An 11,819-nucleotide genomic window follows, 5' to 3' on the forward strand; every position below is an offset into this window, starting at 1 on the left:
GAGACATGGCTCGGGCAACGACCTCTCCCGGCCCTTTCAGGTGCCTCCTCCGCCGCCCATGTCGTCGCAACAGCAGCAGCAGCAGCAGCAGCAACCTATGATCAACATCCCTCCCCCTCCCCCTCGATACGTCCCTGGTCAAGCTGGCACGACGACGACCGTGATACCTCCCCCTCCACCTGTAGGACCCGCACCTCCTCCTCCTCCTCCGCCGCTGCCTCAACAACAGGGACAAGGACAGCAGACTGGACCGCAGCAGCAGATGTCATGGCCCCCTCCGTACGGCGCACGCCCGGGCTTCGCCAACAACATCCCCCCTCCCCCTCCGCCCGGTGGCGGTGGTGTCGGCACCTCGGGCCACCACCCGTATAACCCTCAGTTTCACGCTCAGAACCCGCTGGCTATGAGCGCCACCTACGTCCCCACCGGCGACACGTACGGCGACGTCCCCGGGCTCCCAGGCTTCGCCTCCGACGACGTATCCTCGACGGCCGCTAGCTCCAACAACTCGTGGCTGTCATCGTCCACGGGAAATACCTCGCAGACGACCGTCAGCGCCGATAGCACCATGAATAATAATAATAATAATAACAGCAACAGCAACAACAACAACAACAGCAGCAGCAGCAACACCGCTACCACCCCGCTCGAGGACCACCCAGCCATCCTGCAGCCCGGGAACGCCCAGGGGAGAGCTTCGGCGGGCGCCGCCGCCGCCGCCGCCGCCGCCGTTGCTACTGCTGGTGGCAGTGGAACCTGCACCTCCGATACCACGACAACCACAGCGTCGGCTGCTTCATCTGCAAGCTCTATACCGCCCGAGATCGCTGCTCAGTGGCAACCTGAAACCGTCCTGCTATGGCTGTCCAAGAACCAGTTTTCTAAGGAGTGGCAGGAGACATTCAAGGGGCTCAACCTCCATGGCGCGCAGTTCCTCGAAATTGGTACCAGCAGGGGCAGCTACGGAATGATGCACCAGCACGTCTACCCGCGTCTGAGGTCGCAGTGCTTGCACAGCAACACCGAGTGGGACGAGACGCGCGAGAGGGGCGAGGGGAGGAGGCTGCGCCGCCTCATCCGGAGCATCGTTCCAAGGAGACCTGGCGCTAGTGACCCGTCCCCCAAGGTCGGTGGCGGACAGAAGGACGCCGGTGCTACTCTTCCCAGCGCTGGTACTGATCCTTCGGAGTCGCCTAATGTGAGCTCCCCCCCCCCCCTCCCCTCCCTCCCTCCCTTTGTAACGGCTACTGCCTTGCACTCCCGGATGGGCTTCACTGACAAAGCCCCTCCCAGACACCTCTAAATAGCTTCCCCGGCCCCGGCTTCACCGAACGACGATACTCGCAGAGGACACCCAATATGTCGCATAGCGGCAACGGCAAGGCCACGGGGGCCTTCCTCAAGAGTATCGATACCGAGAGCGCGCGTCGCGGAACCCCCATTACGAACGAACAAGGTGACAGCGGACCTTTCCGCAGCACGCGCACCGACAGTCCCAATGGGAGCCCGGCGCAGCAGGGTCCCCTCGGTCCCAGCCTCACAACGCCGGTCCTGTCGTCTTCGCCTGCCCAGAGCAGGTTTGGCCACCGCTCGCGCCTCAGCTCGGAATCCACGGCGTCCAATGCCGCGCACTATGGTGATGGACAGCCAGATGTTCTCCCTTCCTCTGCATCGTCCGGCCGCCTGTACAGTGAAGGGCGCACGCGACAGTCGCCTCTCGACAGTGCCGACCGGTCTGCCGGCCCTGAGCCGTCGCACTGGCACAAGGATCAGAAAAGCCGGTTAGGCCTCGGATTCCTGCGCAAGAAGAAGCCCAGCACCAAGGACGAAGCGACCTCCCCCGATGAGGTGGAGTCGCCGTTGTCGTTTGCCAACCGGGCGGCGCAGGCTAGCGACCCGCACCTGCCCGGTCCGCAGGGCGACTTCATGTCGGCGACCAAGCACGTCCGGTCGACAAGGATCTACGTGCTGGCCACGACCGATTACTGGAATTACCGCATGTGCGACATCACGGGAGCCAACACGGCCATTGACATCCGGCGCGATGTGTGCATCAATCTGGGCCTGAGCGACTACTCCAATTTCGCCTTCTATAAGACAGAGCTCGGTACCTTTGACCACACCGACGTGCTGGACGATAATAAGCTTCTTAACACCAAACGCGCCTTTGCCGACACGGTCGGCTCGCTCAAGTTCTTCGTCCGCCCTGCCCCGCCTGTGCCATCCCCCGTGTACGTCGCGCCCGACTTGGCGATAGCCTCGCGGAACGGACTGGAGGAGCTCTCGGGCAGCGCCAGACAGCGGTCCAGCTCGTCGCCCCCCAGCTCGCGCGTGAACACGGGCACGAGCGAGCACGTGTCCGAAAAGGACCTCGCGCAGGACTCGACCGAATACAAGGCTGAGATTGACCGGCAGCAGCGTAACTACATGAACCGCAAGCTGAAAAATGATGGCGGCGGCCTACTCAGCAGCAGTAGCAGCAGCAACAATAACACCAACAACACCAACAGCAGCAGTAACAGCAACAACAGAAAGGAGAGCCCTACCAAGCTTGAGCCTACCGTTACAGGCTATGGTATTATGGGAAGCAGACGCGTCGATTTCGATCAGCCCCGTGAGTCGCCCTTTGAGGACAAGAAGGTCGACCACTTCCTGCCCCAGAGGCGCGCACCCGCCCCGCCTAGCGACCCATCCGTCACGCAGAGAAAGGCGGACTCGCTCAGGAGGAAGTCCGGAAGTAATGAACGGCACAGTACTGGGGCTAGCAGCACCGCGTCGGCGCCCGAGGCGGAGAAGGGCAAGAAAGCTATGTCGCCGCCACAACCTAGCGAGGGGATCGGAGCCCTCCTCGTCGGCGTTGGCAGGAGCCTCGGTGCCGTCGGACAGTCCTCTGCTAGTGGCAGAGGGGTCTCGCCGCATCGGGGAGTACAGGCGGAGCAGAAGCCTCAGCAGCAAGGTGAACAGTCGTCGTACCCTGTGGGGTCATTGAGACGTGACGAGGCTAACGTTGCCACAGCTCCTGCTAAATTGGGCTCCGAGTCGCCGCCGGCGCCGCCGGCGCCGCCGACGCCGCCGACCAAGCCGTCTAGAGACGAGAGCTGGAACACGGAAGATACGGGCTTCAACGAGCCCGACATTTCATTCTCCTCAAGCACAGGGAACACAGCAGCCGAACCGGCACAGGATGACGACAGCGACGATGAGTCAGATGATGGGCTGTTTGCCATCATGCCTACGTCGAGACGCAATGAAAAGGAGCCAGATGCGAACGCGTCTGGAATGGACCGCAAGCCGGGCGGGCTGCGTGGCAAGAGACCAGATCTCACGCTGGACGTGCCCAAGAAGAAGACGCTCTCCGTATCGTTTACGTCGCCCATGTCGCCCATTAGCGCGGCGACGACGCACAGCACCGACGATCACGGTGCCAGCAGCGGGCGCCGGGCACCGGGGACGCCGCGATCCGACTCGTCCGAGGACACGCAGAATAAGCTCAACCGCAGGAAGTCGTTCAAGGAGGTGGACGTGTGGGCCAACCGTCCCCCCACAGACGCGCTGCTCAGCAACCTCGACGACTTCTTCCCCAATCTCGATCTCGACCAACCCGTGCTGGATGAGACGGTTGAGGGCGACATAGCGCCGTCGATCCCAGAGAACGATGAAGCCGGCGGCGATGGTGGCAGCAGTGGTAATGCGGGCAGCGGCATGGAGCCGACAACGCCGATACCGTCTACGGCAATGGACAATGCGGCCAAGGACTCGCACCATGCGCGGCAGATGTCCGTATACAACGACGGCGACACGCTGGGATCGGACGAGTCGACGCTAAAGGCCGACAGACGGACGGGCTCGCTGTCCAACAAGGGTGGTGGCAGCCGGCGGGCAGCGGCTACGGGTCTAGGTCGGATGAAGTCGATCCGTGAGGTGGCCAACAAGCGATACACACGCTTCTCGGACAACATGAGCCCGCTGCCGGCCAGCTCCAATACGGGGCAGGCCAGGGACAGCAGCGCCAACGCCAAGATTATGCGGCGCAAGAGCACTAAGATGTTCAACGCCAACATCGTGCAGATCCGGCCTGAGAGGGGGAGCATGACGATGGCGGCGCCTCCTCCTATGCCCATATCGCAGACCAGCCCGCTGCCGACTCGGCAGACGACGTTTCGGTGGTTCAAGGGCCAGCTGATCGGAAAGGGAACGTACGGACGCGTATACCTCGGTATGAATGCGACGACGGGAGAATTCCTAGCGGTCAAGGAAGTCGAGGTGAACCCGCGAGCGGCGGCGGGCGACAAGGCCAAGATGAGGGAGATGGTGGCGGCGCTAGACCAGGAGATTGACACGATGCAGCACTTGGACCACGTCAACATTGTGCAGTACCTAGGCTGCGAGCGCAAGGAGGCGAGCATCAGCATCTTCCTCGAGTACATTTCCGGTGGTAGCATCGGATCGTGTCTCCGCAAGCACGGCAAGTTCGAGGAGTCGGTGGTGTCGTCCCTGACGCGGCAGACGCTGTCGGGGCTGGCGTACCTGCACCGCGAGGGTATCCTTCACCGGGATCTGAAGGCGGACAACATCCTGCTGGACCTGGACGGCACGTGCAAGATCTCGGACTTTGGCATCTCCAAGAAGACGGACAACATCTACGGCAACGACAAGACAAACTCGATGCAGGGCTCCGTCTTCTGGATGGCGCCCGAGGTGATCCGGTCCCAAGGGGAAGGGTACAGCGCCAAGGTGGATATCTGGAGTCTCGGGTGCGTCGTACTCGAGATGTTTGCCGGTCGGAGGCCGTGGAGCAGAGAGGAGGCCGTGGGTGCCATCTACAAGCTCGCCAACGGGGAGACGCCGCCTATCCCCGAGGATGTACAGGAGACGCTCGGGCCTTTGCCTGTGGCCTTCATGATGGACTGTTTCCAAGTGTGAGTAGATTCATAGATGTCATCAAGAGGAGGATATCATCAAGAGATGAAGGAAGGACAAGAGAGGGAGGCAAAGGAAGAGGAGAGAGGAGAGACGCTAACACCCATTACAGAAACCCGTTCGACCGCCCTACAGCCGACGTTCTCCTCTCGCAACATCCCTTTTGCAACTGGGATCCCGATTACAACTTTTTCGACACTGAGCTGTATGCCAAGATTAAGGGGACATTTAGGAGTGATTGATCTTCCCTATCTTGTCTCCTTATGGCTACTCCGTACTATTCCCACAATAGTATTTATTGTACGACGTATATACTCCCTGGTCTACATACATCTTCAGTCTTTACAGCGACGGCGTTTATTCTTGGACTGTGTCTTGCTATGCATGGGCTCTTGCTGTCTGTATCGATTCGATATATCACATGTTATTTATGTCTTTCAACTGATCATCTATACTTGGATTTATGCCGAGTCTTGATGTAAATACGAGGCTATCAAGACTGACCCCCTCATGTCTGTGATAAGGGAGTCCCCCATGTATGATAGAGCGGTACATGCTCTGTCGCGATGACTAAGCCAACCGTGCAAGTCCCTTACTAATATCTGGATTCACAGCTAAAGGACCTTGGCAAACGTTCAACACCAAGATTCTCAAAATGGCCATGTTTTCATCTTCATCGTCTCTCCTTCATCTATGAACCCCGAGTCGAGAGTGTCTCTCTCCCGAATGATTCGGGCCGAATCTCACTCCGACTGTCTCACACTCAGCCGTTCACCCTTGCCATGCTGCATCCCGTCGCTCCTCAGTCAAAAGGTGGAGAGAGAAGGTACATGGTCCGTACAAAGTACACCCTTGTTCAGCCCCCGGCTTACCCAGGGAGGAAACAAGCCTCGCATCAACCTTATTGTGGGCCATAATGGGAGGCTAGAGTTATGGAATAATACGTCGTACCGAGTTCCCCCCAACTCCATTCTATCCACTATCTGTCGGGGGGGGGGGAAGGCATTTGAGCCATCCTTTTTTTCTTCTCCTGACAAGCTATTTCGAAACGTCGGTTTCGTTGTCCTTTACTGGGGGTTTTTTTCTTTTTTCCTTTTTCTTCTCCTTCTCCTTCTTCTACTTCTCCTCTTCTCTTTAAATCGAAAAAGCCGAAGCATCTATAGGGGCGGGATGCTAGTCTTTGGTTCTTGTTCCATTTTTATAGATTCCATTCTGATTTGAATTCATTGGACCTTTTACCCTTGACACTCCCCGCGGAAGGACGTCCTGTCCGGCTTTCGAAAAGCCATCAACGTCATGCCTTCACCGATCCGTCGTCAGCGTCTGCTGACCTTTTGTGCCATCGTCATCGTCTTTATGCTCTATCGCGCCTTTCAAAACTCCTATGACAGCTCTCCTGTCTACGACAGCCTGCACACCCACGAGTACGAGAAGCCCCCGACTGCTGGCCAAAGCCCCCCTCCGCCAGACTACGAGCCTGCCGTCGAGAATGTCCACGCTCCCGCTGCCACTGCTCCCGCCGCCGCCGTCGATGTCGACCGTCAATCGACAGAATATAAGGATGACAAGTACGACCTCTCGAGCCCGACCGAGTCCCTGGAGAAGGGGAAGAAGCCCGGCAGCACCACCCATAGTTCCGACGAGGACAGCAGCGAGGTCAAGATCCCCGAGCTGAATGCCTCCCCTGAAGTTGACAAGTCTCCCTCTTCCAAGGATAAGACGCAGGGGTCGACGTCCGGAAAGGACTCTTCATACAACGACCTGGACGATGAGGCCAAGTCGGATAAGAGCGGCAGCAATCTGGTTAGCGGTTCCGGCAGCAGTCATGATAGCGGTTCTGGCAGCGGTTTCGGCAGTAGCTCCTTCTCCAATGAGCCCTCCTCAAAGGAGTCTTCCTTCGAGGAGCCTTCCTCCGAGGAGTCTACCCCCAAGGAGAGCCTCGACGTCCAGTGGAAGAACCCCCCGCACGACTCCACCAACAAGGCTCTGCTGGGAAGCGAAAGGATTCACTGGGAGAAGATGCCCGAGAACTTTCCGCTACCCGAAGAATCCATCATTCCCCTCCCCACCGGCAAGCCCGCCAAGATCCCCAAGATCCAGCACAACTTTGGCGCGGAGTCGGAGAAGGCCAAGAAGACGCGCCAAGACAGGCTGAAGCGCGTGCAGAAGGAGATTGAGCGCAGCTGGAAGGGCTACAGGAAGAATGCATGGATGCACGACGAGCTGTCGCCCCTGTCGGGCAAGTTTCGCGACCCCTTTGGTGGCTGGGGTGCCACCCTAGTCGACTCGCTAGACACGCTGTGGATCGCCGGTCTGAAGGCCGAGTTCGAAGAGGCTGTCGAGGCCGTGGCCGAGATTGACTTTACCTGGACACCGCGCAACGACATCCCCGTCTTCGAGACGACGATCCGCTACCTGGGCGGCCTGCTGGGCGCCTACGACGTCAGCGGCGGGGCCGCCGGTGGCCACGGGGTGCTCCTGGACAAGGCGGTCGAGCTGGGTGAGATCCTCATGGGCATCTTTGACACGCCTAACCGCATGCCCATCCTGTACTACCAGTGGCAGCCGCAGTTTGCCTCGCAGCCCCACCGCGCCGGTCGCGTGGGCATCGCCGAGCTGGCAACGCTGTCCATGGAGTTCACCCGCCTGTCCCAGGTGACGGGCGAGGACAAGTACTACGACGCCATCGACCGCATCACCAACGGCCTGGTCGACATGCAGGCCGAAGGCACGCGCATCCCCGGCCTCTTCCCCGAGGCCATCGACGCCTCGGGCTGCAACAAGACAGCGACGACGGTCGAGGAGAATGTCAGCAAGGAGGCTCAGCAGCAGCTCGATGACAGCCTGCGCAGCACCGAGCCCGTAGGCTACGTTTCCGGCACCGGCAAGGACAAGATCCCCGACGAAGATGACAGGCTGTCCAGGAGGGCCGTCGTCGCGGAAGAGAAGACGGCACCCGAAAAGAGCGATCCTCCCCCATCTTCCTTCTCCTCCCAGAACCAGCAGGGCCCCGTAGCGGCCAACGGTCAGAAGTCCAAGTGGGACTGCGTGCCCCAGGGCCTCGTGCCAGCCGGTATGGGCTACCAGAGCTTCTCCATGGGCGGCGGCCAGGACTCTGCTTACGAGTACTTCCCCAAGGAATACCTGCTGCTAGGTGGCCTGGAGGCCAAGTACCAGAAGCTGTACGAGGACTCGGTCGACGCCGTCAACGAGTGGCTCCTGTACCGGCCGATGGCCGACGACGACTGGGACGTTGTGTTCCCAGCGTCGGTGTCGTTCAACAACCACGAGAAGGACAAGCCCAGCCCACAGTTTGAGATTTCCCACCTGACGTGCTTCATCGGAGCCATGTACGGTCTCGGCGGACGGATCTTTGAACGCGAAGCCGACGTCGAGATGGCCAAGAAGCTGACGGACGGGTGCGTCTGGGCCTACCAACTCATGCCCTCGGGTCTGATGCCCGAGACGGCCCACGTCATGCCGTGCGAGACGCTAGACAAGTGCCAGTTTAACCAGACGGCCTGGTACATCAAGCTCGACCAGGCCAAGAGTTGGAGGGACATGCAGGTGGCCATGTGGGAAGAGAAGAATGGACCCATGGACGTCGGCTCTAGCAGCAGCGGCAGCAGCGGCAGCAGCAGCAGCAGCTCCAGCAGCAAGGCCAAGAGCACCCCGCAGCTCCAGAAGCCGTCCGAGGTCCTGGCCGGTGCCATCGGCGCTCCAGACCTGGACATCATCTCGGAGATGGCCGACAAGACCAGCTCGTCTGGTGGGAGCAGCGATCCCGACAAGATCAAGGAGGCCGAGAAGCTGCAGGATGCTGCCGACCAGTACGGCACAGACGAGGATGCCGATCTGACGTCGGTGTCTTCTCCTTCCTCGGGCAAGTCGTCGGGCAAGTCATCCGTCAAGTCGACGGACAAGTCGATGAAGTCGGACGGCCTCGACAAGAGGGCTGCTGTGCTGCCTCCGTCATCCAAGGATATCGACGACAAGGCGTCTGAGATTCCCGACTCGCTGAAGAAGAAGATCAGCACGGGTGGGACCGAGGAGGCTTCATCCCCCAAGGACGCTTTCCCTTCTTCCCAGGACTCTTCCAAGGACACCTCCACCTATTCCAAAGACACCTCGGACTCTTCAAAGGACACCTCGGACTCTTCAAAGGACACCTCGGACTCTTCAAAGGACACCTCGGACTCTTCAAAGGACACCTCGGACTCTTCCATCAAGTCTGTGCCCAAATTCACCCCTCCTGAGCGAACATCGTCCAAGACAAAGGACTATGATACCGACTTTGACGGCGACAGGCCTCTGACTCACGAGGAGTACGCCGAGGCCCGTATCAGACGTGAAGGGCTTCCCCCCGGTTTCACCGAGCTCGACAGGACCAACTATCTCCTGAGGTATGTTCCTTTTTCCTCTCTCTTTTCTCTTTTCTCTCTCTCTCTCTCTCTCTCTCTCTCCCAAGCACACACACACTGACACCACCACAGACCCGAAGCCATTGAATCAGTCTGGTACATGTACCGCATCACAGGCGACGCCACTTGGATGGACAAGGGCTGGACAATGTTCGACGCCACGGTGCGAGCCTCCCGGACCGAGCTTGCCAACAGCGCAGTCGACGACGTGACGGACGAGGTCCCCTCCCTCCGTGACGAGATGGAGAGCTTCTGGATCGCCGAGACGCTCAAGTACTACTACCTACTCTTTTCTGAGCCAGACGTCATCAGTCTCGATGACTGGGTCCTCAACACTGAGGCTCATCCCTTCAAAAGGCCTGCTTTCGCTTCTACTGCATAGATTACAATGTCCCTTTTTTTTTGAGGGAGGGGGGTTATCATTATTTTTGCTCAAATTCGCCGTCATGATGAGAATTGACTGGGCTGTAATTATATCATACAATCTGTTTTAATTTCCACTGCTGCACTCATCAGTTGGCAGCTTGCTTGGTTGACTCTTTCTTTTTTGTCTTGCCTTGGGATATATTCATACGGAATTTTCTTGTCTTGTATGGTGTATACTTAGTTATACTTGTATCACTACATAAAGTATCTTCCATTCATCTTTGAGGCATTCACTTGGTCGTCATGATGACATCTACACGGGACAAAGGCACAATACAACAATATGTGCATACTAATGTTGATTTTATCTAATTTACAGTCCAAGCGCGCAACATGTCTTTCGTCTCCAAATGCAATGAAACAAATCCCCTTCCATTCTCATCAGAGAAGAGAGAGTCGAATTCCTCCCTAGACGTAGAAACCATATATCTCTTTCTTCCATAACATGTACCGTGACAATTGAAACCTAGAGCGTTTGTTCTTGTAAAGCAATCATAAACGCCACGGAGTCAAACAGGAAAAAGAAAAAGAAAAAAAGAAGAGGAAAAAGAATGATAAAGAAATAAATATCAAGAACTCCGGTGCTGCAAGAGAAGAAGAAGGAATAGAGAAAAGGAAAGAAAATATTCGTGTCATTACCCTTCAGTCTCAAAGTCTTCCATATACACATGTTGAGACGGCATTATCCATCCTCCCTTTTTTTACCCCCCAAGAAATCTTGTTCTTGTTTCATGCCATTCGTCATATCTCTTTTTGAAAAGGAAGAAAAAATGTCCGTGTCTTGTTAAGCCATTTGACTTAGCACGCGGATACTCAATATCATGACGAGGAGACCGATGGTGACGATGATCAGGAGGGTGAACGAGAACCATCCCATGACCATTGCGCTGGTCCCGACGCCCGACTTGACCGAACCGTTTCCGAAATCTTGGGCAATGACGGATGCGGCTACCGATGCTGTGTGCTGCCACAGGACCGACACTAGGATGAAGATGGAGGCGACGAAGATGATGGCGAGGGAGACCTGCGATACCGGACGCGAGGGAAATGGCTTGACGTCGCGCTCGGAGCCCTCGGAATCTTCCTCCTCGTGCCAACCGGGAAACGTGGCTAGGAGGATGAAGCAGACAAAGGCGAAGATGATGGCAATGATGCTGTGGGGTATAGTCAGCATCTGTGTGTGAGCTTGTCGGGCGGACGGTGTCGAGGCAGCAGAGGGTAATGTGGTCTCCACAGGACGTCGGAGCAGAGCGGGGAGGACAACTCACATGAGATAGGGAAAGACAATCATATCCTTGAACTGAGCTGCCAACCAGATGAGGTTGAGAGGGTCCTGGTCCACCGCCACCTCGTTGGCCAGGGCCGTGGCATTGTTACTGCACAGCCAGGATCCTCCGTCGGGGTTGATGCAGATGCCAAAGTAGCCGACTCGGGCCTGCAGATGGGCGTCTCCGGCAATGTTGGCGATGGCGGTGTGGACGTTGTAGTCGACCTGAGCGGTGTCGGGGGTGGCCTCGTAGCCCTTGTAGTAGAGGGAGAGGAGGAAGATGGAGGGGATCAGGGGCGAGGAGGAGGAGCATCCGGCGAGAAGCAATGCTGTGTTTTGTCAGTCTCGTCTGTTCTCTATCGGATCCTTCCGTCGTCTCCGTTCGTATCGAAGCAACTCACATAGCAGGATGATGGCAACGGCAATGAGAATCATGAGCACGTGGTGGTAACCCAGGAACGGCAAGAACCCTTTGAGATCACATGTCACCAGGTTAGCACAAAAACAGAAGCATTCCGACGGGATCCGGGGCATCAATCTGACTCACGGGACCATCCGAGTCGGAGCCGCCTGGGCATCCCGAAGCGAGTCTTCCCGCTGCTGCTGGAGCTACTGCTACTGCTCATAGCAGTGGCTGATTAGCACCAGCACCCTCAGGGGCCGGCGCTTCACTGGGGAAGGGAGGTTATATCCTATGAGACGGTGATCGCCTCCGGGCCTCTCAGCCAGTAAAGCTTCTTGGGCGAGCGCAGCTGCCAACGGGGGGGGGGGGGGGGGGGGGGGGG

The 11,819-nt window shown here is 57.9% G+C and overlaps 3 protein-coding genes across 3 annotated transcripts; 2 read left to right on the plus strand and 1 right to left on the minus strand.

Annotated features, from left to right (window-relative positions):
• Window positions 1–262: 262 nt before the first annotated feature.
• GMORB2_1279 (uncharacterized protein) lies at window positions 263–5,162 on the plus strand (the record flags this gene model as incomplete). Its single annotated transcript, XM_035463261.1, has 5 exons — window positions 263–1,198; window positions 1,294–2,419; window positions 2,570–4,062; window positions 4,129–4,919; window positions 5,033–5,162. The coding sequence occupies 5 exons, from the start codon at window positions 263–265 to the stop codon at window positions 5,160–5,162; spliced, it is 4,476 nt and encodes a 1,491-aa protein (XP_035324685.1).
• A 1,054-nt stretch (window positions 5,163–6,216) lies between these two features.
• GMORB2_1280 (mannosyl-oligosaccharide alpha-1,2-mannosidase) lies at window positions 6,217–9,723 on the plus strand (the record flags this gene model as incomplete). Its single annotated transcript, XM_035463262.1, has 4 exons — window positions 6,217–7,716; window positions 7,810–8,444; window positions 9,306–9,323; window positions 9,414–9,723. The coding sequence occupies 4 exons, from the start codon at window positions 6,217–6,219 to the stop codon at window positions 9,721–9,723; spliced, it is 2,463 nt and encodes an 820-aa protein (XP_035324686.1).
• Window positions 9,724–10,551: 828 nt separating this feature from the next.
• GMORB2_1281 (Ca2+ regulator and membrane fusion protein Fig1) lies at window positions 10,552–11,469 on the minus strand (the record flags this gene model as incomplete). The annotated part of the gene is made up of 3 exons (XM_035463263.1): window positions 10,552–10,921; window positions 11,036–11,363; window positions 11,436–11,469. The coding sequence occupies 3 exons, from the start codon at window positions 11,467–11,469 to the stop codon at window positions 10,552–10,554; spliced, it is 732 nt and encodes a 243-aa protein (XP_035324687.1).
• Between the last annotated feature and the right edge of the window lie 350 nt (window positions 11,470–11,819).

The sequence above is a fragment of the Geosmithia morbida genome (assembly GCF_012550715.1).
Source record: "Geosmithia morbida isolate 1262 chromosome Unknown scaffold_1, whole genome shotgun sequence".
In the NCBI taxonomy this organism is placed as follows: Eukaryota; Fungi; Ascomycota; class Sordariomycetes; order Hypocreales; family Bionectriaceae; genus Geosmithia; species Geosmithia morbida.